General features: G+C 46.5%; 1 protein-coding gene across 1 annotated transcript in view; it reads left to right on the forward strand.

Moving 5' to 3' along the window:
* Positions 1-26,026, forward strand: part of SHANK1 (SH3 and multiple ankyrin repeat domains 1) — a 382,494-nt gene that overhangs the window by 225,489 nt on the left and 130,979 nt on the right. The window contains exons 10-13 of the mRNA XM_075840236.1: positions 1,562-1,628; positions 2,078-2,360; positions 7,452-7,615; positions 11,845-11,958. Of these exons, the coding sequence (XP_075696351.1) occupies positions 1,562-1,628; positions 2,078-2,360; positions 7,452-7,615; positions 11,845-11,958 (628 nt within the window). The remainder of the gene's footprint in view (positions 1-1,561; positions 1,629-2,077; positions 2,361-7,451; positions 7,616-11,844; positions 11,959-26,026) is intronic.

Genomic DNA, 26,026 nt, shown 5'->3' on the forward strand with positions numbered 1-26,026 from the left:
GCACTCCGTGGCCCCATTCCGTGAGTTTGCTTAGCCTACCGCTTTAAGGCTGAGCTGTTGCAACTCCTAGATGCTTCCACATCACAATAATAGCACTTACAGATGACCGCTGCAGATCTAGAAGATAATAATAGCACTTACAGATGACCAGGCCAGATCTAGAAGATAATAATAGCACTTACAGATGACCAGGCCAGATCTAGAAGATAATAATAGCACTTACAGGTTACCAGGCCAGATCTAGAAGATAATAATAGCACTTACAGGTGACCGGAGCAGCTCTAGAAGATAATAATAGCACTTACAGATGACCTGGGCAGATCTAGAAGATAATAATAGCACTTACAGGTGACCAGGGCAGATCTAGAAGATAATAAGAGAACTTACAGGTGACCGGGGCAGATATAGATAATAATAATAGCACTTACAGCAGACCAGAGCAGATCTAGAAGATAATAGCACTTACAGGGGACCAGGGCAGATGTAGCAGAATGGAAACGTCACAAACTCTCTTGTGGTAATGGTGACATCCTATGACAGTGCCAAGTGTAAAGTCATTGAGCTCTTCAGTAAGACCCATACTACTATCAATGTTTGTCTATAGAGATTGCATGACTGTGGGCTTGTCTTTTAGCACCTGTTTGCAAAGTGTATGACTAAAAACACCTGAACTCAATAATTAACAGGGGTGACCACATACTTTTTTCCATATAGTGTGTATATACTGTACCTGTAGAACACCTTTAGCAATTCTTTGAGATTTCCGTTCATGAAAGAGTTTGGTTGCTTTACAGAACACTTTAGCTTCTTCATCTAGGTGTCTTAGGTCATCAATCACATCTTGTGACATGTCTATATAATAGAAGAGGAAGAAGAAGAAGAAGAAGAAGAAGAAGAAGCGAAGACAGGAACTGCTGTAGACCATCAGAGAGGGCAACATTTGTGTGTTCCGTTTTCTTCCGACCTGTAGGCTGCAGGTTACCACTTACTGGGCTAGGAGGGTTCATGTCTTCACTTTGGGGACCGTGGCTGCTTCAGTATTACAGACATACAATATCCTTGGCTGCATCTAGAACATTTCATCTAATACACTGTCGGAGACTTGGCGAGGAACGCAGGAATAAAGCTAATATCCTGCAGGAGGCCTGACTGACTCTAAGATTAATTACATTCTTCTCCATTGAAGGCTCCTAGGACTACATTACTCGGACCCTGTCTGTGTAGTTACCCAACAAGCAAGTAGTCGACCATTCCCATCTGGTATTAACATTCACTTCTCGTGTTCATTGCAAACAGGGATTGTTGTGTATATTTATTCTTTAATTTCCTTCTCCATGCCCCCGGCTGTACGGTTGTGCATAATTTAGAATTATTTGTCACAATTGAATGCGCATTCTCATTCGAAATAGCTTTCGCTATGTCAGAAGATTTCCGAAGGTCCATTAGTACAGTTCCTTATCTACAACACAATTTCTAAATGTTTTTGGGTCGCTTTTAACTGTCATCTGTCCTCAACCCAAACATTTCCTTTATGTAAATCTTGTTCTCATTCCTATTTCAGGTAGCTGTTATTTCAGGAAATTTCGAATTAGGGGAGCTTATCAAAAGTCATCGGGATACTGATGTTGGTGAGTCAATGTGTTATGCAGCTTATAGAGGTTTTTTTTAAAAGACGGTTTTCCGGCGCCAATTTTCTAACTTTTTAACACACATTTTACATGGGGTTAATAGTATCAATATTCATAATCCATTGTGGTTTAGCATGGTTATGGGTTAATAGCTAATATTCCTGGAGGTCTATGGTGGTTTAACAGTTAACACACAGTCCAAATCTCCTGCTTCCCTTCACACAACCACTAGAGGGAGCTCACTGCAGATCAATGTTTTCTCTTGAATGGCTCCGAGGGGGTGTTTCTGAGAACTAGGACCTCCCCCTAAGTTTGCACATGCCTCATTCTATTGTCTACATAAACATATAAGAGGTCAAATATACAAATATTTTTCCATCATGGGCAGGTTGATACATGAGCCCCAATTATCCTTGGATCTCTAGAAATTATGCTAATTTTCTTTCCAGTACCCTTCCAGGAATCTCCTTCATATGCCGTCCATCGTAGGGAAGGAGGAAAAGCTCTTTCTGTTCCCCATGTCCTTCTACGTGCCAATAGCGACAACAGCCTTTCACTGCCCGACTGGATGGTCTTCTCCGCTTCCACTGCCAACACCGTCACTCTGCAGGGACAAAAGGCCTCAGGGGGAACTCTGAGAAGCTCTAGTAGCCCACGAGGGGCTCGAAATCGATCACCTTCACGGGGACGCCACACAGAGGAGTCCAAGAAACAACCACGTGGGCGACCCAGGTAGACTTCAGTAATGATGATAGCCCACAGCCCTCTGTATGTGTGTATATGTTATAATCTATACCTTATGTCAGGTAATCTGAAATCTAGATAACAAATTACCAAAAATGATCTGGTATTTTTACCCGCTATCACGAACTATATTAAGATATGCTGTAAATAAGAGAGATAGGATAATACCTTTAACATTTCAATGGGGTGCCTTATCCTGACAACTCTTCTTTAAAATGAAGCCGTCCGGCTAATCTTCGCGTGTCCAGCTTCAGAAATCCCGTGATCTCCTGTTATCACCTAAAAAAGTTTCGCCCAATTGTATATTTCCTCTGCAGCTGACTACGTAATACATGGACTAGTTAGCGGCTCTCCACACTGGTCTAAAAAAGGGGGTCCCGAGGCCCTTTCCATGACTTCCATATGCCCCATCACTTAGTGAGACAACACCTTTAACTATCCCATAATTGCGCCTTAGCAACCGACTTCACAGATCTGTCCTATTCTTGTGTTAGTAATGTGCTCGAGAGACATCTGAATTCTGTGGTTGACATAAATTCTGCTGCTTATCACAGTTACATGGAGTTGATTTCCAGATGTTACTACAAGATTTTTGCTTTTTCATACCTCCGATCCTGTGCATCCCCATTTGCAGGAGACTTTTAAGCCCCACCCACAGGAATGCCCAAATAAGTCATAAGAACCTCCCTTTTATGCAAATTAGCATAAGCACCGCCCATGATGTGTCCTGTTGACAGGACAATCCAACCAAAATCGGGACAGTTGGGAGGTATGCTTTTCTATTAGCTTCAGCGGCAAAAATTTAGTTTAATGTCCTAGTCCTGTATCTAAATAACCTGATCAAGGCAATGTGGCTTGCTGGCGCCTTCCCCCCTGGCACCCAGCACCTTGGGCACATGCCCTGCCAGCCTTCCTGCTTGAACCTGTCAAATAACGCTGACTATCCAGACACTGTAATATAATGTCATTTTGCTGCTGGTAAGTTTTTGAATGATTATTTTTTGATGTTTAGCGTCTCCGGTTAATGTAGCATAATGCAGATGGTGTAGCGGTAAAACACCTGGCAGCCGCACGGCCTCTCTCTGCAGTCATCTGAGGTAAGAGGCAATGCAGAACACAACTTGGTTTTGTGGCCAAATCAGAGCATGAAACTGCAGAAAGGAAAACAAGCGTAATAGAACAATTCTGGTGAAGCTCATGGTCTCCTATCGGTCATTTTCCTTCATGGGTCTTATTTGTACGTAATTGATATCAGCTAATGTGTGATTATTTACTAAATCTGCCAATATTCCCGAAATAAAGACTTAACCCCCTAGTGACCACCAATACTCCTTTTCACGGCGGTCACTAAGGGGCAGCCTAGTCTAAGTCCTGCACGGGTGTCCCGTGCAGGCTGGAGCGGGTGCTCGGATGTCTGATGTCAGCTGGGCTCCTGCTCAGACGGTAGCGATCAAAGTTTATTTAGCTCACGGCCGTTTAACCCGTTATAGCTGCGGTCAATAGCGACTGCGGCATTTAACTTGTATACAGAGGGAAGGAGCTCTCTCTCTCACCCATCGGCGGCCCGCAAATGCAATCGTGGGCCTCCGATGGGGTGTCATGGCAGCCGGTGGCCATACAAAGGCCCCCAGGCCTGCCCTGGGTGTATGCCTATTAGGCCATGCCAGAGACACGTCCGAAGGCTATATTCACACGGCAAACTAAAAACGGCTGTAAAATACGGCGCTGTTTTCAAGGGAAAATAGCCTCTGATTTTCAGCCGTTTTTTAAACCACAAACGTTTTTTGAGGCATTTTTTGCGGCAGTTTTTGAGCTGTTTTTTTATTGACCCAATGAAAAACGGCTCCAAAAAGGGCTCAACAAGTGACATGCATTTCTTTTTACAGGGTGATTTTTATGCGCCGTTTTTTCAAACAGCCGCGTAAAAAAACGCCCTGTCAGAACGAAACACCGTTTTTCCCATTTACATCAATGGACAGATGTTTGGAGGCGTTCAGCTTCCCTACTTTCATCCGTTTTTCGGGGCGTTTACAGCCCAAAAAACGGCTGAAAATAAGCCATATAGATTGCCTATTAGTTTTACACTGACAGGCAGTAATGCTCTAGTATACTAAGTATACCAAAGCATTATAACTGCGATCAAGAGATCGCATAGTGAAGTCTCATAGTGGGACTAAAAAAATAAGTAATAAATGTTAAATAAAAATGATTAATAAATATTACAGTTAACATTTTTTCCATTAAAACGTGGTTTTATTTAGTAAAAGTGTAAAACATAAATAAAAGTACACATATATGGTATAGCCGTGACCGTAATGACCCAAACAATAAAGTTAACATGTAATTTAAACCAAAAGGTTAACGCCGTAAAAAATCCCCAAAAAACCTATTCCGGAATTGCTATTTTTTTCCATTGTCCCCCCAAAAAAGTTAATAAAAGTTAATTAAAACATTATATGTACCCCAAAGTTGTGCCATTAAAAAATACAACTAATCCTGCAAAAAAAAAAGTCCTCATACAGCATGTCAACGGAAAAATAAAAAAGTTGTAGCTCTTCAAATGCGACAATGAAAAAACAAGAAAAATGTCTTGGTCAATAAAGCCTAAAACAGGCTGGTCACTAAGGGGTTAAGTAAGAGATTGTTTCCTGATCTACCCTAGTTCCAGCCTTTCATGCTTGCTATACTAACATCCTGTCAATGCCATATATTGTATTACATAATAGTAGTAAAGGGGACCGGTCAGCTCTCCTGACATGTCAATTTAGAAAATACTTGTATTTGTCAAAAAAATAACAATTCTGGAAAAAAAAATTCTACACTGTATTGCATTGTTCCTCTCTTATTCTTCCTGGCAATTTATAAGTAAATTGCCAACTTCGTGTTACCATTCCCTTGATATACTAGATGTGTCCCTATACAGTCTGAGGCCTCATTTACACAAGCGTAATATACGCGCGTGCGACGCGCGTGCTTTTCACGCGTGTCGTACGCACCTATATTACTCTATGGGGCAGTTTAGACGATGCGTGAATTTTGCGCAGCGTGAGTGCGTTGCGTAAAACTCACGACATGTTCTATAATCGTGCGTTTTTCACGCAACACGCACCCATTGAAGTCAATGGGTGCGTGAAAGCAACGCATGGCACACGGACGCTACTGCGTTGCATGCGCGAAAATCACGCAAGAGCTGTCAAAAGGATGAATGTAAACAGAAAAGCACCACGTGCTTTTCTGTTTAGAAACATCCAAACGGAGTGTCAAATTAGAGATGAGCGCACCGAACTTAACCGGGTTCGGCCGAACTCGTTTTGACCGAACCCGGCAAAAAATGTTCGGGTACGCGACGTCAGGAGACAGTCACTGCCCACGGTGCTGAAAGACTTAAACTGTTTCAGCACCATGGACAGTCACTTTCGATCACAATATACATATACGTGTAAAAAAAAACAGAAGTTCGGACTTACCGATAAGTCCCGGCTCCTTCCTCCAGTCCGACCTCCCGGGATGACAATTCAGGCCAAGTGACAGCTGCAGCCAATCACAGGCCAAGCACAGCCTGTAGCCAATCACAGGCTGCAGCGGTCTCATGGCCTGCCGCGTCATCCTGGGAGGTGGGGCCGGATGACAAGAGAGCGACGCGTCACCAAGGCAACGGCCGGGAGACCGGACTGGAGGAAGCAGGCAGTTCATGGTAAGTTTGAACGTCTTTTTTTATTCACAGGTTGGTGTATATTGTGATCGGAACTCACTGTCGAGGGTGCTGAAAGAGTTACTGCCGATCAGTTAGCTCTTTCAGCACCTTGGACAGTGACGGGCGTCGACTAGCCTCATCTCTATGATGGCGGCTGCGCGAAAATCACGCAGCCCCGCATCATACACGGATGACACACGGAGCTGTCAAATGCCTTTTGCGTGCGCAAAACGCAGCGTTTTTTGCGCGCGCAAAACGCACACGCTCGTGTAAATCAGGCCTGATACTGTACGATGACAATGTCAGATTTTGTAGGGACCCAACATATTGACGAGGGGAAAGGTAATGCCTAGTTGTCAATTTCTTAATACATTTCCAGGAGGAATAAATGAGTGATGATGCAACATAGAGTGCTAAGAAAAGATGCCACGGAATTGTTATTTTATAGGGATTATAAGGATTTACTAAAATTGACATGTCAGGAGAGGTGACATGTCACGTCTGAGTTTCCCCGTGCCGGTCACGTTTTCACGTATCCCCATAGACTTGAGTCTATGGAAGGATCGATGAAAACGGAAATAAATAGGACATGTTCTATTTTTCGACGGACCCTTCACACGGTTCATTGTAACAACGGCCGTGTGAGCTACCCCATTGAAATGCATGCGTCCGTGTGACGGCCGTTGTTTTAACGGCCGTCACACGGGCATATTCTACGTTCGTCTGAATAAGGCCTTACGGAAAAAGCGTAGCTCAGCAAGCTTGACTGTTTCCGTACTTCTGAACCCACATTCAGCAATATTAGACATCCTGCGTGACACAAACACATTTGCATGGGCATCGGGTGCCCAGACAATAATAGGTTCCTGTCACGTAGAATATACGTTACCCCAAAAATACAATAAGCACTCCGGTCACTAATTTTTGGCTTCTCTACTCTGGATTCATCTGCTTTTGCACCTTTACTAAAAAAAAATTCTGTGCCTGGATTATTATCCCCCCTATACAGAGGCTGCGAGATGTAAAACTAAAATAAGGGTCTTGTTCTCAACGCTATAGCGGCATCATACGTTATATAATGTACACATATTAGGCATCGCTATGCACTGAAGAATTTAGAGGATTAATTCCTCCTCCTGCAATGCAATCACATAGAGATCAGTCCAAGGAAACTAGTAACTAATCACTCAGATGCAGCAGAGCGGAGTTTGTAAAATTTGTCATTTCACTACTACATTGTCTGGCTCCGCGAGTTATCACTCTGTATAAACAATGTAGGCTTAGAGTTAAAGGAGTACATTTCGCACTTCTTTAGAAATATACAAAATCATATTACCTCCTCTTCATTCACTTGTCTTCTTCTTCTTCTTCTTCTTCTTCTTCAGTTCTAGTGGTTCTGCCAAAGATCCCCCTACTGGCGGGACTGTGAATCAGCGCATAAAACGCAAACTGTATTCAGCAGTGCCGGGACGCACTTTTGTAGTCACCAAACCTTATCAGTCCCAAGGTGAAGGAGAAATTTCCCTCAGCAAAGGAGAAAAGGTCAAAGGTAAAAAATGTTGCCCTTTAAATTATGGATTATTTTTCATGGTAATTACTGCAAATGGCATAATATCTGGAGAGAAAGTCCATTTTTTTTGGTACCATACACCCCCTCCCTTCTCCTTTGCACTTTCTTTTGTATATAATCTAATGTTCTGTCTGTTAAATCTTTTTTTTGGGGGATATTGCGTAAATGTAAGTTTTGAGGTACATGTGGAAATTATTCCAATATATGTCAAACTGGGTCCTGAATCTTGAGTAGAACCAGATGACCTAGGCTGGAATTAGTGATGTCACCATCCATGTCACTGTGGACGTGACTAAAAGAGGTTGATAGGTCATTACTTGAAAAATGTATCTTTATATGGCCCCCTTTGAATGGAGTCCGCCAGAGTAGGAGCCAATCTTTCCATGGCTCTCAGCCCTATCTAATAGAGGAGGACCCGAGACAATAATGTACGTACGCCATAATTGGTCATATGGAAATGTGGTGCCCAGATGCGACAAACCTTTTAATGTGCTCGCGACTTCTCCTGACTTCATTTTCTGGAACAGGAAGTAGCGGACAGGAAGTAGCTGCCTGACTTCTACCAATGTCAGCCATATTAGCTCTCATGGGGCTAACTTCTCCCACATCTGGTCCTCCAGAGGGCACATTTTCACCATACACCATTACCCCCATCCCTATTCGCCAATGACAGTAAGAGACCTTTCCCCTCCCTTCTCACTGAACATGTGCAAACCATTTTTCTTGAAATCTTTGGAAATAAGCACATTTCAATACAGTTCATACCCAAAGTAAAGTTCTATTATCAAGATCTTACAATCTAATGATTAATGGAGAAGAGTACTATGGTCTGTTTACCTGGCCTGGTTACATAGGAATAGGACTATTGTACACACCTCACCAAACTGTTCAGATCTGGACAGTGCTGAATCTCAGACCCAAATTAAGGCCGTGCTTATCTTAGAAGGACTATATCAGAATTGGGGATTTGTGCAGGACTTTCTTGGATCAGACAGAACTTAGGTCCATCCTGGATCCTGGAATGATATTGTAATGACAAGGTAGGGAGACAGACAGGTGAGCCCTAATCTACCCGCCACTCAGTCCCTGCCTACTTGCAACGACCCGTCCTAAGCGACGGGGTACAACTGGGCGACGGTCCATATGCTAAGTAAGTGCAAGACAGACAAAACAGACAGGGGTACACAGAAGCTAGGGAAACGGGCCAGCTGCCCACGGAGACACCATGAGCAACAAGAGTGGTGAACGAGCCGAGTCAAACCAGGAGTGAGCCAGGTACAAAACGCTGAGCAGGAGAGTGGTCAGAAAGCGAAGGTCAATAACAAGCAGAGGATCAGTAGTACAAGCAGCAGCAGCAAGCCAGGAAACAAGCATAGAAGAATCACAGGCAAAGGAGGAACAGGAAAGGCAGGTATAAATAGACAGTGGGCGGGAGCTAGCTCCGTCTGGCCAGGCTGTGATAGGCTCTCCCACTCCTAAGCCTGCCATCCTGAATGGTGGAAGATGGAGTCAGTCTCACAGACCTAGGAGCAGGTGCAGACTGATTGCCCACGGGCGTCGACACAGAACCTGTGTCTGGCAAATCCTTTACAGATATCATCTCGAAAAACAGAAATATATTAAAGAACGTTTTATAAATGTATGTCAGATGAAGAGATATAACTTTGGCGTAAAAAAAAGTACATGTCAAAAATGGGTAACGTGTGGTCTTTTAGCTGGTGTGGAATTAGAAATCCAAAATGTTTTGCTTGGTAGTTATCATTTGAATTTATGTCTCTTACAAGTCAACACTGCCACCTAGTGGCAAAAATATTAACACTTTCCATTTTACTGAGTTCGCTGCTGGCATTGGTTACAAATGTGGCACAAATGCTATCAGATAAGTTACAATAGAATTATATACAAAAATGTTACAAATATATTTATTATATCTAGCTGTCTATAGATAGCTCAAAAGTATGAGATAGATAGATTCGATGATAGATAGACAGACAGACAGACAGACAGACAGACAGACAGACAGACAGATAGATAGATAGATAGATAGATAGGATAGATAGATGCCACTGAAACCTGTTTGGGAAGCCAAGGTGGTAGGCAGAGGCTGCATATACGAGGAGTTTGCTTTTTCTAATGTCATCTTGTGCTGCTGTAGACGGTCTGCACTGAATGGCCACTTTATTAGAGACACTGATCTAGTAGCGTGTTGGACCTCCTTTGTCCTTTAGAACCACAGCAATTAGTCGTGACATAGATTCCTTTAGGTGTTGAAATCGTTCTGCAAGAATATTGGCCCAGGACAGGATTGGACAGGAGAGCTTCTTGCAGTGGCCGCTAAAGTTTCCTTCTGCCATAGGGTACAGCTGCCATGAAGGGATGAACTTGGTCGGCCACAATGTTTAGGTAAGTCCTACTGTCCAAACATCCACCCGCAGGTATCAGAGGACCCAGAGTGTGCCAAGAAAACATTCCCTACAGCATTACCCCACCTCCACCAGCCTGAACTGTTGACATTTGACAGGAAGGGTTCATCGATTCATGGTGCGTGCGCCAAATTCTGAGCCACCCATCAGCAAGGTGCCACAGAAATCTGGATTCATCTGACCAGGCAATCTTTTTTTACTGCTCACTTATCCCATATTTTTTTTTTTTGCCCACTGCAGTCTGGTCTTTCTGTTTCCTTCCGACAGCAATCGATTTGGTCGTCTGGTGTTAAAGTCCATCCGTGCCTTAGCACGTTAGTTGAGGCACCAGCCTTGCATTAGGCTGCAATTTGTGTGACTCTGCACGACCTGATCCTCAGAACAATTCTTCACATCCTCCTCTGACCCCTTTCGCTGATGGGTTTTGAAATCTACAGGATCCCCTTTTGCTGGTTGTTTTTCCTCGATCACACCATTCTCGTTATACACTCGACATCGTTGCACGAGAAAACGCCACAAGTTTGGCAGTTTTTTAAATATTGGTCCCGGCTGGTCTAGCACCGATGACAATGTCTCGTTCCTAGTGGCTCAGATCGATCGATTTTCCAATTGTTATGTGGATTCACACTGAAACTGATCCATAGAAAATTTGCTCACTTGCTGTTATGCTGCACTCCGGGGTCACGTGTCTAATCTCCATACAGGGAAGCTCCAATCGTGAAAGGGTCGGTGTCCCTAATAAAGTGGTCGTTCAGTGCACCTCATGCTCTCTATGCTGTCCACTCAAAGATCTTTTTTGTGTTCCCCTCTTCTTCTCTGATCTTGAGCATTTTCTCCCACAGAACTGGTTCTCACTGGAGGTTTTGTATGTTTTGTGCACCATTATCTATAAATTCTAGAGATTATTGTGAGAAGATCCCAGTGCAATAACAGCTTCTGAGATACTTAAACCATCTCTATAGTCCCACTAAACTTTTCATGGTCAAAGTCACTCAGATGACATTTCTCTCTGATTTTGGTGCTTGGTCAGAACAATGACTGAACATCGTGACATATGGTACTGCTTTTATATATTGAGTTGCAGTCACACAATTTACTGATCCGATATTTGCATAAAAGGGGTTATCCTATCCTACCTATCATGACAATCCCTTTCCATATGCTCAAAACAAAGGAGGGTGGTTGAGATTGGACAACCTCATTACCAGGTATACAATTGTTCTAGTGGCCACCACAATGTTTCTAGAATTTCTCGGAGCTGAAAATTTGATATAATGAAGTAATGGTCATGGAGACATTTTTCTGGTCTTCGTCAAGAACAAAGATGTCATCCTACTAACCAAATAATCTTTATTGGGCCAAACACCAATAGGGATGTCATCTCCAGCTGAAACAATACTGTTGGTGTTTGGCCCAATAATGATTATTTGGATGCCATGCTACTACCTTCTTGAGGAAGATCAGAAAAAAACGTCTTTCTTTCGGATTTGCTGCCGGGCGATGATCTAGCTCGTATAACTGGACTAGTTCAAGCATCTCTGATATACAGTAAAACACAGTGGGGGGTTCTGGGTCTTCTGTTGTGATTATCTGGACTTCCTCTCAGCCAACCCATTAAAGAACCCTACAGTCAACCTTACCCCAACCAGGATTTTGAGAATGAAAGTTTAGATTGGAGACCCACAAACTCTATTTGCCACGTTCTTGATTATTCTTGAAAGCAAATTGTAATTTATTTGGTGTTATTCGCATATTTATTTAACAGAAAACGTGTATATTTCATAGTTCTCAGTGTGGGTGAAGGAGGATTCTGGGAAGGAAACGCCAGAGGTCGCACCGGCTGGTTCCCTTCAGATTGTGTGGAGGAAATACCCACAAAACCGCAGGAAGGAAAACAAGGTATGATAGTGACAAGTTCTCCTCAGCGGGTTGTTTCTTATTTGATTTATTAAGCAACTAATGGAGTAATGTAAATGTTCTATAAGCTGGAGGCGTTTCTGAGGTCCTCTGTGAAATCACCATCTGGAAAAAGAGATGATCTGCAGAAAACCACCTGTGATTTTGTTCTACTGTAACATTTTTGAACACATGTTCGTCTTAAAGAAAATCTAAGACAGATAGAAAAGAAGATCGCAGTCAGAAAGGAGGAAGGGAGTGACTCAGTGATGGCTGAAACCTAATATAATAGTCCAGAGGAACGGTAAGGACAGGCCGGTTGTGTGGCGTAAAAATACTTGTCTTCTTCTGTCTTTATAGGGTCGAAAGAGAAGCCTCACAGCTAGCACATAGGCTCCTAGACGAGCCACCACAGAAAGAAAAAGCCAATACAATGCAACTATCAAGACACTAGACCCTAGTCCCCTATGGGACAGAGGGTGACGCTTATTTGGGGAGAACAGCCAAGTGTCGGTACTAGTATCCCAAATCGCAGGACATTTAAAGCCCCGTTCTGCCCAAGAACGCCCCCAAACCACAGAAATGCCCCTTTTGTTGCCCAGTTCACTGGATAGTCCTGTAATTATTGGGATTATTGTTAAGTATGTAGCGGGTTGCATCCAATAGTTATGACCCTCGACTTGTTAGTGTATCACATCTGTCAAATTAGGAAGGCTACAGTAGCTTTACTTCCCTCCATCCGTTTTTTAACACCCTCTCTCTCAATGGTTATATTTGTGTATTAGGCTAGGGCTCCACAGCGACCCTGGGACACCTACAGGGTAACTGGACTACTAATTGACACACTGATTCCAATGCAGAAAACACATCAGTATCAGAATAATTTTCCACCGTGTGAACAAGGCTTTATATGTAAACCTCTTAAACTAATAATTAAGGAAAGGTGATTGTTAATGATTATCGTTATGTATATGTTGCTAAAACGATTCTAACTAATGTTCTTTTCTTGTGTGTTCTGATGGGAAAAATAGCAGATCATGGTCATAATTGTCTCTTGTATGGTCGGCTTAGTGGAAAGAGTAGGACCACAACTGCAGACTGTGTATATGAAGCTCCTGTTCAGTCATGGTGACATTGAATACACAATTGTGACATAAAGTTTATAGTCCCAATCAGGGGCAGAAAACAAAAATATAGAGGACCCTTTGCAAGAACAGTATATGGGCTCCTTGATTTCCAACTCCTGATTGATGGTACATATGATATGATTGTACCTGAGCTTACCTGACATAAACACAGGAGTGATGTCACAGCCACTTACCTGACACGAACACACGTGTGATATCGCAGCCACTTACCTGACAGAAGGAGAGTTGTGATATCACATTCACTTATTTGCCAGAAAGAGAGTTGTAATGCCACAGCAGCTTACCTGACATAAACACATGTGTGATGTCACAGCCGCTTACCTGACATAAACACAGGTGTGATGTCGCAGCCACTTACCTGACATAAACACAGGTGTGATCACAGCCACTTGTCGGACATAAACACAGGTGTGATGTCACAGCCACTTACCTGACATAAACACAGGGGTGATGTCACAGCCACTTAACTGACATAAACACGGGTGTGATGTCACAGCCACTTACCTGATATAAACACAGGTGTGATGTCACACCCACTTACCTGACATAAACACAGGTGTGATGTCACAGCCACTTATCAGACATAAACACAGGTGTGATGTCACAGCCGCTTACCTGACATGAACACAGGTGTGATGTCACAGCCACTTAACTGACATAAACACGGGTGTGATGTCACAGCCACTTACCTGATATAAACACAGGTGTGATGTCACACCCACTTACCTGACATGAACACAGGTGTGATGTCACAGCAGCTTACCTGACAGAAAGAGAATTGTCATGTCACAGCCGTTTTCCTAATAGAAAAAGAGTTGTGATGTCACAGCCGATTTCCTGACACAAAGAGGGTTATGATATCAGAGCGGTAACCTGACAAAAAGGGAGTTGTGAAGTCACAGCAGTTAGGCTAAGTTTAAACTGGCATTCGTATACATTTACCTCTCTTCCGTCAGAGGAAGAGAGGATCAAAAGATTAAACGGAAAGCAACGGTTCCGTTAGAATTACCATTGATTTCAATGGTAATTCTTTTGTTTCAGTTGCTTTCCATTTGTCTCTGTTCGCTAGGTTTCCGTTTTTTGACGGAAACAAAAGTGCAGTCTGCAGAACTTTTGTTTCCATAAAAAAAAAAACGGAAACCTAGGGAACTGAGGCAAACGGAAAGCGACTGAAACAAAAGAATTACCATTGAAATCACTGGTTAGGTTACGTATATTCACACACACACACACAAGTAAAAACGGCTGAAGATTTTAGAAAAAGCTGAAAAAGTTTTTTGAGCTGTTGTAGGACTGTAGAGTGCGTACACTCCTATAAGGGTCATGTTACTTTACACACTCCTATTCCCCCCATTAGTTGCAATACCCCCTACCGCCCCCTGTCCCTATAATAAAACTCGGACACTTGGGTTGGATAAATTCGGCCACAGCAGCCATTTTATTTACAAACAAACATAATGAACAACAATTTACAAATAAGAATAACAATGGAAGGGGAGTCCTTGGAGCTACAAAAGTCAGTCTCCAAACAGCCCACCTGCATCGTATTTTACTCCCTGCCTTCACCCTACTGGCTCAGGGGCACCGTCATACCTGCAGTTGGCTGACCTAAACCGAAACCACTCCCCGGGACACCACACAGCAGGATCCCAAATTGACCAGACCACTAAACCATAACAAATAAGGGAGGGACCATACCCCCGATGAATCCCCCCCCCACAGTAATTTACCACCAACTCCAAGGACCCCCAATCCACCATACAACTGCTGCGACATCGCAAAACCGCCCCACAGCATCCTCAGGTACCTGTGAAAAAGCAAAAACAACGAACAACAAAGCGAAATAACAAAATTGCCAATACACCGACGAAACAAAACAAGCTTTCCTGTGCTGCTTAGTGTAATGGCGGCGTCCTTCCTCACTGCCCACCCTTAAATATCCTAGCCTCGCACCACTAACCTCCGCCCCCACTACCTCCTAACCACCACTCCTAACTCCCTTAACTCCTTCCCTGCCTACATCCCTGATCATGGTGGCCTCCCCCCAGGGCATTCTGCCGGGTCTGGCCTGTACTTGATCAGGGGACTGTAGAGTGTGTACACTCCTATAGGGGTCATGTTACTTTACCCACTCCCACTCCCCCCATTAGTGGCCATATCCCCTACCCTCCCCTTCGTCCTTATAATAAAATTCGGACACTTGGTGTAAAGGATTTGCCAGACACAGCTTCTGTGTCGACACCCGTGGGTAATCAGTCTGCATCTGCTCCTAGGTCTGATAGAGTGACTCGATCTGCTACCACTCAGGCTGGTAGGCTGAGGAGTGGGAGATCCTATCACAGCCTGGCCAGACGGAGCTAGCTTACGCCCGCGGTCTATTTATACCTTCATTTCCTGCTCTTCCTTTGCCTGTGATTCTGTCTGGTTTCCTGGCTCTGCTGTTCCTGCTAGTACTACTGGCCTCTGCTTCAAATTGACCCTGGCTTTACTGACTACGCTCCTGCTCTGCGTTTGGTACCTCGTACACTCATGGTTTAACTCGGCTCGTTCACTACTCTTGTTGCTCACGGTGTTGCAGTGGGCAACTGCCCCATTTCCCTTAGCTTCTGTGTACCCTTGTCTGTTTGTCTGTCATGCACTTATTGAGCATAGGGACCATCGCCCAGTTGTAGGACGGGCCGTGCAAGTAGGCAGGGACTGAGTGGCGAGTAGATTAGGGCTCACCTGTCTGTCTCCCTACCCCGACATTACACTTGGGTTGTATAAATTCGGCCACAGCAGCCATTTTATTTACAAACAAACATAATGAACAACAATTTACAAATAAGAATAACAATGGAAGGGGAGTCCTTGGAGCTACAAAAGTCTGTCAACAAACAGCCCACCTGCATCGTATTTTACTCCCAGCCGTCACCCTTCTGGCTCAGTGGCACCGTCATAGCTGCGGTTGGCTGACCTAAACCGCAACCACTCCCCGGGACACCACCCAGCAGGAGCCCAAATTGACCAGACTACCAACCATAATAAATTAGGGAGGGACCATACCCCGATGAATCCCCCCCACAGTAATTTACCACCAAATCCAAGGACCCCCCAATCCGCCACACGAACATACTTAGACGCCTTTAAGTATGCGAGCCCCCACCCAACAAGAGGGCCCGTTCGATCCCTTCCTGCAAGCGCAGAGTCCACAGATCGATCCCCACAGCCGTCAGGTGCACACCATCACCTAGCCAATAATTACCCAGGCCATCCTCGAAGTCGTAATGACGCACAAAGATGCCCCCGTTCCTCACCACAAAACTCGAAACCGCCCGATTGTCCTTCACACGGGCCTTATTTAATCGTGCCACCGACCTGGCATGTCGCCAAGCCTGACGCGGGACAATCTCCAGCCATACCACTTTAATCCCTGGGAAACTGGACCACAACCTAAGTAAATTGTACTTAATGTCCCTAATCAATTCCCGAAAAGGGCGACTACCCAAATCATTACCAATATCTCCTCCCGCCGAAAACCCAACTGCCGCCCGTCTGGATGAACAGCGGCCCGCTCCACCCCCCAATGAATGTACGAATGACCGACAATCCACACCAATCGGCAAGGGAGACCTAGGACAATAAAAAACAAAAAATATTAAAACCAAAGCCATGCACAGATGTTACAATTAAAACCATCACACACAAAATTATCATAAAAACTGCGGGCGCACATATAACTGGAAACGGCGGGAATCCCATCGACCTATCCACTTCACCACCTCCGCCCCCAACCCCCAGGACACCGCCTCCATCGCCGCCCCAATACGAAATGAATGGGGGGAAAACAAAGACACCTCCAATCCCAACTGCCGCAGGCACCTATGAAAAACCCAAGTAAACTGGTACCGGGACAGAAAGGACCCGTCCACATGACTCAACAACTGCCCATTCATCCCCGGCCAAACCTCTCTGTACCCCCAAAGCATGTGACCGGGCACATCCTGGCGCCCCTGACTGCCCCCAACACCACTCTCTTCCCCCGACCCCCCTGATCCGTCTTAGAACGCCGAATCCAGAATTCCACACTCCTGTCCGCCCACAACACATCTTCCATCCTCAAGCCCTCAGCCTCCTAGTGCTTGGTGCGACCAGCTTCCCCACCCTCAGGGCCCTAAAAAACGCCCACGAGAACGCCAATCTATATAGAGTCACCTCAAAACTAGAAAAAACAAACCTCACCCAACACCCCCCACAACTGTTCAAACAACACAAAAGACACCAGGCGACGACGATCCGGTAACAGTCTTCCCTTCCTATAACCCAGGGGTCTCAAGCACGCTGCCCGCGGGCCGCATGCGGCCCCTGGGTCTGTCATCTGCGGCCCGCGGGACACAGAGCCGCTAGTATCGGCTCTGCTCCGAGAATCTGGAATTCCCTGACATCGCTGTCCACATATGAACAGCGATGTCTGGGGCTTCCCCAGAGCCGGAGTCCCGTGCAGAGCGCTAGCATAGACTCTGCTTCGGGACTCTGTGGAATTCCCTGACATTTCTGTCCATATATGGACAGTGTGTCAGGGTCTTCCCCAGAGCGAAGTCCCGGGCAGAGCGCTAGTATCGGCTTAGCTCCGGGACTCTGTCGAATTCCCTGTCATCGCTGTCCATATATGGACAGTGTGTCAGGGTCTTCCCCAGAGAGGAGTCCCGGGCAGAGTGCTAGATGCTGAAGATGCTGAAGCTTTAAAGGGACGGCATCTTCAGTCTCAACACCACCCCCAGACGAAGGCTTCCGGGCCGAAACGCGCGTCGGGGTTGACGCCAGAGACGGTGACCTGTCACTATGGGTATGAGCTCCTTTTCAGCATATGCACCTCTGTTTAGCAAAGGGTTTTCTTATTACATTAAACCTATTGTGCATTGAGTGTTAAAAATCGTGGCTGACAACACAGCCATTGCCCTGACTTTGCCTTATGTGTTTTTGTTTGCTGGGCTAAACTGAGCTATGTATTTTGCTCGTGCATAGTATTACGATTGATTTTTTTCATCTGTCTCTATTCAGGGGTATTTACACTGCTTTACACTCATTAACTTACATTTATTTAAATTATATTTGAATCGATATATACAATTCTTCTGCTACTGAATAGTTTCTCCTGCCGGTTAATGTATTAGAATGTGTACATCATATAATTGTAATATACTGCTCATGTATTTCTGTGTTTAAACTGTGTCGCCCATTACCCATATATTTGGATATAACATCATGTATAATTAATCTGGCTGTCTTTTTGCACTGTGGAAATCATCTCTGTTTTAACTTATGTCTTATTTTAGATTAATTTAATAAAGATATTTTGTTTTAATATTATTTTGGTGTGTCAGACTCCGAATTTTAGGTTTTGCTTGCAGAGCGCTATGATGTCTGGGGCTTCCCCAGAGCTGGAGTCCCATGCAGAGTGCTAGTATAGGCTCTGCTCCGGGACTCTGTGGAATTCCCTGATATCGCTGTCCATATATGGACAGTGTGTCAGGGTCTTCCCCAGAGCGGAGTCCCGGGCAGAGCGCTAGTATAGGCTCTGCTTCGGAACTCTGTGGAATTCCCTGACATCATTGTCCATATGTGGACAGTGTGTCAGGGTCTTCCCCAGAGCTGAGACCCGGGCAGAGCGCTAGTATCGGCTCTGCTCCAGGACACTGTGGAATTCCCTGACATCGGTGTCCATGTTTGGCCACACGATGTCTGGGGTTTCCCCAGAGCCCGAGTCCTGGGCAGCGCGCTAGTATAGGCTCTGCTCTGGGACTCTGGGGAAGCCTCTGACATCGGTGTCCATACATCGACAATGATGTCAGGGGCTTCCCCAGAGCAAGAGTCCCATTGATGTCAGGAGCACAGCTGGAGTCCCAGGAAGAGCCTACTAGCGCTCTGCCCGGGACTCCAGCTCTGGGGTTGCCCCTGACATCTCTGTCCATATATGGACAGTGATGTCAGGAGCAGAGCTGGAATCCCAGGCAGAGTGCTAGAAGCGGCTCTGCTCTGGGACTCCAGCTCTGGGCAAGCCCCTGACATCAGTGTGGCAGTATCTGCTGAGGGCACTGTGGCAGCATCTGCAAAGGACACTGTGGCAGCATCTGCCTAGGGCACTGTGGCAGCATCTACGGAGGGCACTGTGGCAGTATCTACAGAGGGCACTGTAGCAGCATCTACAGAGGGCACTTTGGCAGCATCTACAGGGCGCACTGTGGCAGCATCTACAGAGGGCACGGTGGCAGCATCTACAGAGGGCACTGTGGCAGCATCCACGGAGGGCACTGTGGCAGCATCCACGGAGGGCACGGTGGCAGCATCTATGGAGGGCACGGTGGCAGCATCTGCGAGGGCACTGTGGCAGCATCTGCGAAGGGCACTGTGGCAGCATCTACAGAGGGCACTGTGGCAGCATCTACAGAGGGCACTTTGGCAGCATCTACAGGGGGCACTGTGGCAGCATCCACGGAGGGCACGGTGGCAGCATCTACGGAGGGCACGGTGGCAGCATCTGTGAGGGCACTGTGGCAGCATCTGTGAAGGGCACTGTTACAGCAAAAATACGGAGGGCACTGTGGCAGCATATGCGGAGGGCACTGTGGCAGCATCTACGGAGGGCACTGTGGCAACATCTGAAGAGGGCCCCAAAACCAACGCCCCCCGCCGCGTCTGTAAACAATGCCCAATCAACGCTGTCTACAATCGGGGACATAATAAAGGACTTCCCATTTTAACAATGTAAAAACACGAACCAAACCGCCAAATCCGCCCTAAGCTCTTTATTCAGATGAATAAAATGATGCGGGGCCGACACCCCGGCCGTCGCTTCCGACAGCCTCCTGCTAAAAATCCGACCCATGGGCATGATCCTACAAGCAAAATTGAGCTTTCCCAACACGGACTGCAACGCTCATTGTAGCTCATTGTAGCGCAGCTACGTCTGCCCGCCGTAAACTCGATGAGCTTTCCCGATAGCATCCATATAACAGAAGAGGCTGGAACAATGTTCCGGCGTCTTCTGCCCTATTACGTTCGCCAAAATCACAAACGCTTGCAACCAATTAACAGAAGTTTTAGGAATCAACTGTTAGCGATGTTTTTCTTCCTTCTCCTTTTTACTTTCCAACCATTTCCCTATATCTAAATTGAACTTCTCCAAAGGCAATAACGAAAAAATGTCAACATATTCGTCCTTCCATATTTTTTTCCTGACTTCAGGCTTCAGATGCGCCCCTAACGGGCCTTCAAAACATACACACACCTCACCCTTCGCCTTATCATCCAACCTCACCTCATCCACCGCCCCATCCTTTGCTGTCTGCACCGACACTGCCATACCAGATTCCTTAGACACCCCCCCAGCCGCACCCGGTGTACTATCCACCGACGGCGCCACCCACGCTGAAACCGGAGACGGGGAACCCAACGCCCCCCGCATCGCTCCAAAAGCTCACGCACACAACTCAACAATTCACGAATCTGCCCCCCTCACCAACCGCACCCCCGGAAATACCCCCGCTACACCCCGGCAACCCCGTAGGCGCAAGTAAAAACCCATCCCCCACCCCGGGGACCGAAATATAGCAGGCAATCAAAAAGCAGGAGACATCAACTCACCAGGCTGCGTAGGTGCTGTGTCTCCACCAGCCGGCGCGAAGTATTCATTCAGACGTCCATCCTGTCCACCGACATCCCAGTCGTCAACTTCATCCGGACCAGCCAGCCCCGGTCAAGCGCCACACGACCGACACCCACGACTCTCCAAGGAAGCGCTCCGGGCTAGCGCGGACGAACTGGGCCTCTCCGCCAGTCTGTTGGGGACCTCGTCCACCCTGCGGCCCGCAGGTAGCCGCCCACCTGTTCGCCGTGTCACCACCGACCGTGGTACATGCCTGGAACCCGTGACATCATTTTGTGAACAGGCGGGCCGACCGACTGGATCATCGCCAGCACGGGCCGCCGCAAATCCTGGATCCCGTCGTCTGGACGCAGAGGGCGGTCCCAGCTGCAAGGGAGCCTGCCCCGCCACCTCTGCTGAGCCAGGCCGGCTGACAGGATTCCTCTCAGACCGGGTCGTCCTGCTCCCGGCAGCGGAGCGGGGAGCCCAGCCTGGAGGGTCCCTCATGGGGCTCCTTACCCGGCACCTGTCTCACGGCGCCTGGCTCAATCGCTCGGGAGGCTTCGTGCGACAGGACCGCTGCTGAGCAGGAGATGACGTCACCGCCGGAGCCCCGGATCCAACCACTGACACATCCTCTGCTCCTGCTGCTGGAGCAGAGGGCTCCACCCGCTCCTCGCCCCGTCTGCTCACCACAGAGCTCGAAGCCGGATAGCCCCAGCCCCTCCGCAAGCCACGCCATGCCTCGTTCTGCCACAGCCGCACGGAGCTGAGTGAGTAGGGCATCCATAGTTGAAGCAGTACAGGACAAGCTTTCCTGTGCTGCTTAGTGTAATGGCGGCGTCCTTCCTCTCTGCCCACCCTTAAATATCCTAGCCTCGCCCCACTAACCTCCACCCCACTACCTCCTAACCACCCCTCCTAACTCCCTTAACTCCTTCCTTGCCTACATAACTGATCATGGTGGCCTCCCCCAAGGCATTCTGCAAATCGCGGGCTGTGCACATGGCCACGTGCATTATTTTCTATGAGCCTGGACCGCATGTCTGTTCTTTCTGCGGTCCGGGCTCCTGGGCCATGCACGGACCGTGGAAACCACGGTTATGTGCATGGGCCCACTGAAATGAATGAGGCCGCAATTCACCCGTGGATTTTCAGGGGAATTGCGGCCACAAAAGCACGTTCGTGTGTATGTGGCCTAAGGCTTATATAGGTGTACCAGTCGCATGGTAACGTGTAGTGCATCATTCTGGCTTACAGCCTATTAGTTATGCCCAGACAATTAGATAAGACGGGCTTCCCAGCACCTTCTAAGTGTACCACACAAAGTACTAACACCCTATTCTCCCCCAATATCACAAGGCCCGGCTGCCACCTGCAAAAACTATAAGCATGTGGTATTATAAAAAAAAAGGGCATTCATGAAGCAAAGAGGCACAGAGAGACTTGGGTAAAAAGTAGGGAATTTCCCTAATTGGAGGGACACTTGGGATGTATGGTGATGTCACAGTAGCTTGTAAGGGGTACACTTACCTGTCGCGCCGCGGGACAACGCAGGAACACAGCCGGTCTCTGATGTCTGGCGCCCGAACGGAGGAGCATCTTGGTCGTCATGGAAACGGCCGCTCTGCCGACAGCACGAGCAGGCGCTCCGGCGGGCGGAAGCAGGGGAAGTCTCGCGATGCGAGCTTGGAGGGAGGAAGGAGGAGAGGCCGTCACGTGGCAGGCGAGGAAAAAAGAACCGGAAGTGAAGGAAGAGTGTGTGTGAGCGGGAGAGCAGGGAGGAGAGGCCCGGCAAGGTGGGAAAGAAGGAGAAGAACGGCAGCAGGGTGCAGAGTAGTGTGCCGACGAGTGAGCAGAGGAGAGAAAGTGGAGAGAGACCAGCAGAGCCGGTGGCCGGACAGGGTGATTGAGCCCACAGAGAAGATTGGCTGGCAGTGAGAAATAGGAGCCTGCCAGCACGTGTGTCCACGGCAGCCATCGCTGAAGAACAGAGGGGCACAGCAACGGAGTGTACCCACCGCAGTCATCCAGAAGGACGGAGGACCGTCTGGAGCACAACGGAGTGTGCCAACAGCCACAGGTACCGGTTATAGACCGTAAAACCTCCTGACCAGGATTCTAGGTCCCTTCCTAGAGAAATTGCCGTGCCCTTGCCATAGCCAGTGACTCTTCCCAGGAGTGACGTCCCTCGTTAAACACAGCCACAGTGCGCATAGAAGACTAGTCTTTAAAGTGACAGACAACTCAGGCTAAGCTATGCCCAAGAACAGTCGCGCTATCTCATTACCCGTGCCAGTCTCCCTGCGTTTATCCAAGAGTGTACGACTTCTGTAATCACCGCCTGTAAGAGTGCTTGAACTGTTATTGGCTAATATTGTTGGGATCGGGGCAGACAGAAGGAACGGTCGGATTGACGGGACTTATTGGACTATTAGATCGACTTGTACAACCGTTAGTGTCAACCTCACCGGTTCAGTTGCGTCCTAGGTGTGTCCAACGTTCGGACCACCGACTGAGGAGAGAGAGGGTTTGTCGCGAAAAGTAGCGGATAGCTGCGCAAGGACCCGTGATGGTGCCAGTAGGTACGGTAGTTCACTGATTCCCACGACGCGATCCATGGGCCGAGAGTGTGACTCTTACCCTGGGATAGGCTGCCAGTTGTGGGTAGCTCCCACCGTGACTGACAGCGGCGTGACCGTAGCCAAGCCTCGCAAAGTGGGTTCAGGCACAACCTCTCTCCGGGGGACTTCCAGCGGGATCGAAGTCCCCAACCTCAGGCTTCCTGTCTGATCCACAGAAGAGAAATTCCTGTACGTGTTATTGCAGAAGAGAAGTTCCTGTACGTGTTATTGCTAAAAGAGAAATTCCTGTACGTGTTATTACTGAACAGCAATTCCCGTACGTGTTTATAACAGTAAAGAAGTTGTACCAAGGAGTTGTGTCTCTTGCATTGCGCTACCGACAGTGTTGGTCCCTCCTACAAGCTTACCTGACAGAAAAGGAGTTGTGATGTCACAGCAGCTTACCTGACAGAAAAGGAGTTGTGATGTCACAGCAGCTTACCTGACAGAAAAGGAGTTGTGATGTCACAGCTGCGTACCTGACAGAAAAGGAGTTGTGATGTCACAGCTGCGTACCTGACTAAGGCCAGGATCACACATGCAGTTTTGATGCCGTTTTTGGATCAGCTTTTAAGCCAAACACAGGAGTGGACACAAAATAAAGGAGATACATCAGTCTTTTCTTTATCGTTTTCTTTATTTACCTTTCCTTCCTTTTGGATCCACTTCTGGCATTGGCTCCAACAGTCTTGTGATATGATAGTAGATTACGCAGGGGCAGACAATGGCACCAGAGGACCCCTGTGTAAGAACGATATGCGGCCTCATTCATTTCCAACCGCAAATTTTCAGTTGTGTGAAAAAAGCATCAAAGTTGCATGTACATGCGACTCTCGCACTACTCAATATATTGCTCTGACAATTGAAGTTTCAAGAAATATAATGTACAGGCAATTTTAGCTAGGTTTTAATGCAGGGAAAGTATCAGTAAGAAAGATATACTGTAGTGTAAGAAAAAGGAAGGTGCTTGACTGCGATTATTAAACAATACATACTTAGCATAGGCTCACCTTTTGCTGGACCTACCGTATGCATATACAGTATGTTAGGGAATTGCATATTTAACCCCTTCCCGACATCCGCCGAATATATACGGCACACGTTGGATGGGGGAGTATGGCGCCGGCTCACGGGCTGAGCCCGCTCCATAGAACGAGCGTGTCGGCTGTGTGTTCATAGAGCTTCATAGGAGACTGTCAGTGTGACAATATACTGCAAGACATTAGTAATGCAGTACATCGTGCAGGCGATCCAGCGATCGCTTGCTCAAGTCCACTAGGAAGACAAGTAAAAAACTTTTTCGCATTTTCCCTCAAGCACAATGTAAAAAAATTATATCAACATAACTGATATCGACGTGTCCGTAAAAGTCTGAACTATTACAATATATCATTATTTAGTCTGGACTGCGAACGCCATAAAAAATAAAAAATCAAGAATGCCAGAATCGCTGTTTTTTCATAACAAAAACGATATAAATTTGGTATCGCTGTAATCGTATTGACACGCAGAATAAAGTTAACATGTTGTTTTTACTGCACAGTGAACGCCGTAAAAAGAAAACCCACCCAAAAGATCGAGAAATCGCTGTTTTTTTCCTATTCCATCCCACAAATATTTTTTTTTCCAATTTCCCAGTGTATGATATGGTACGATAAATGGAGCTTTGAAAATTTACAACTCGTCCCGCAAGAAACAAGCCCTCATATGGCAATATTGATGGAAAAAATAAAAAAAATTACGGCTTTTGGAAGGAGGGGAGGAAAAAATAAAAGTGAAAATCCGAAAAATGGCTGCATCAGGAAGGGTTTAAAGATTACACTATATAATCCAATAAAGCAGGCACAGGGAAATACAATTAATGACCATTCGACAGAGACATCCCTGTATGCGGTAGCTTTCTTTGTCAATATAACACGGCAGACACAGGCTGACATAAAATAACTGAAGCCCCTATGCTCCCTGCTGTATTACTGGACCGCTCTCCTTCCAAAAACAGTAAAAAGTCATGAATCTCTGCTGTCACCTGGTGGCCTTTAGGTGGAACTGCACCTCCAGCATGAGTCATTTGTCTCTTGTGTGTACAATTGATGTTATGGCCTGTAGTGCTCATGATGACAGTGGGATTTGCAGGACAATGCAGGGTAGATCTATGGAGATAATACTTGTGGCAGGATAAGAGATGACTGGGCACTATGCCAGCTAACTAATCAGTGGATTTATCATGCTGCTTCTTACGCATGATCGTGACTCTGCGATGAATTAACCCCAGCAGACGTTGAGTGTTGACTATGAAGTCTTCCTTGAATGGCACAGTCTATATAATGTGTGACTTAGAAGAGACTCACATGGTAATGTGAATAATTATCCTCATACTAACTTTGTACAGTTTTCGTGAATGAAAAAGCAAATAAAATCTATTATGTCGCCTCGTGGAACAGAACACTGAAAGTACATAGAACAATGCGGGAGAATGCAGAGAACTTCTCATCCCACTGACTAACTGTATTTATAGGCAAAATTTCCACCCTGGGGACTGGGCGCTGCCATGCTACATCCCATTCATGTCAATGACTTGTCTTTGAAATCAATGGTTACTGTCATGAAGGGTCTGTGGACAATGTCTATAGTTTGTATAGGTACCTGTGGCAGCTCGGACAGCAGTAAGGCAGGCT

The sequence above is a fragment of the Rhinoderma darwinii genome, chromosome 10, assembly GCF_050947455.1.
Source record: "Rhinoderma darwinii isolate aRhiDar2 chromosome 10, aRhiDar2.hap1, whole genome shotgun sequence".
NCBI lineage: Eukaryota > Metazoa > Chordata > Amphibia > Anura > Rhinodermatidae > Rhinoderma > Rhinoderma darwinii.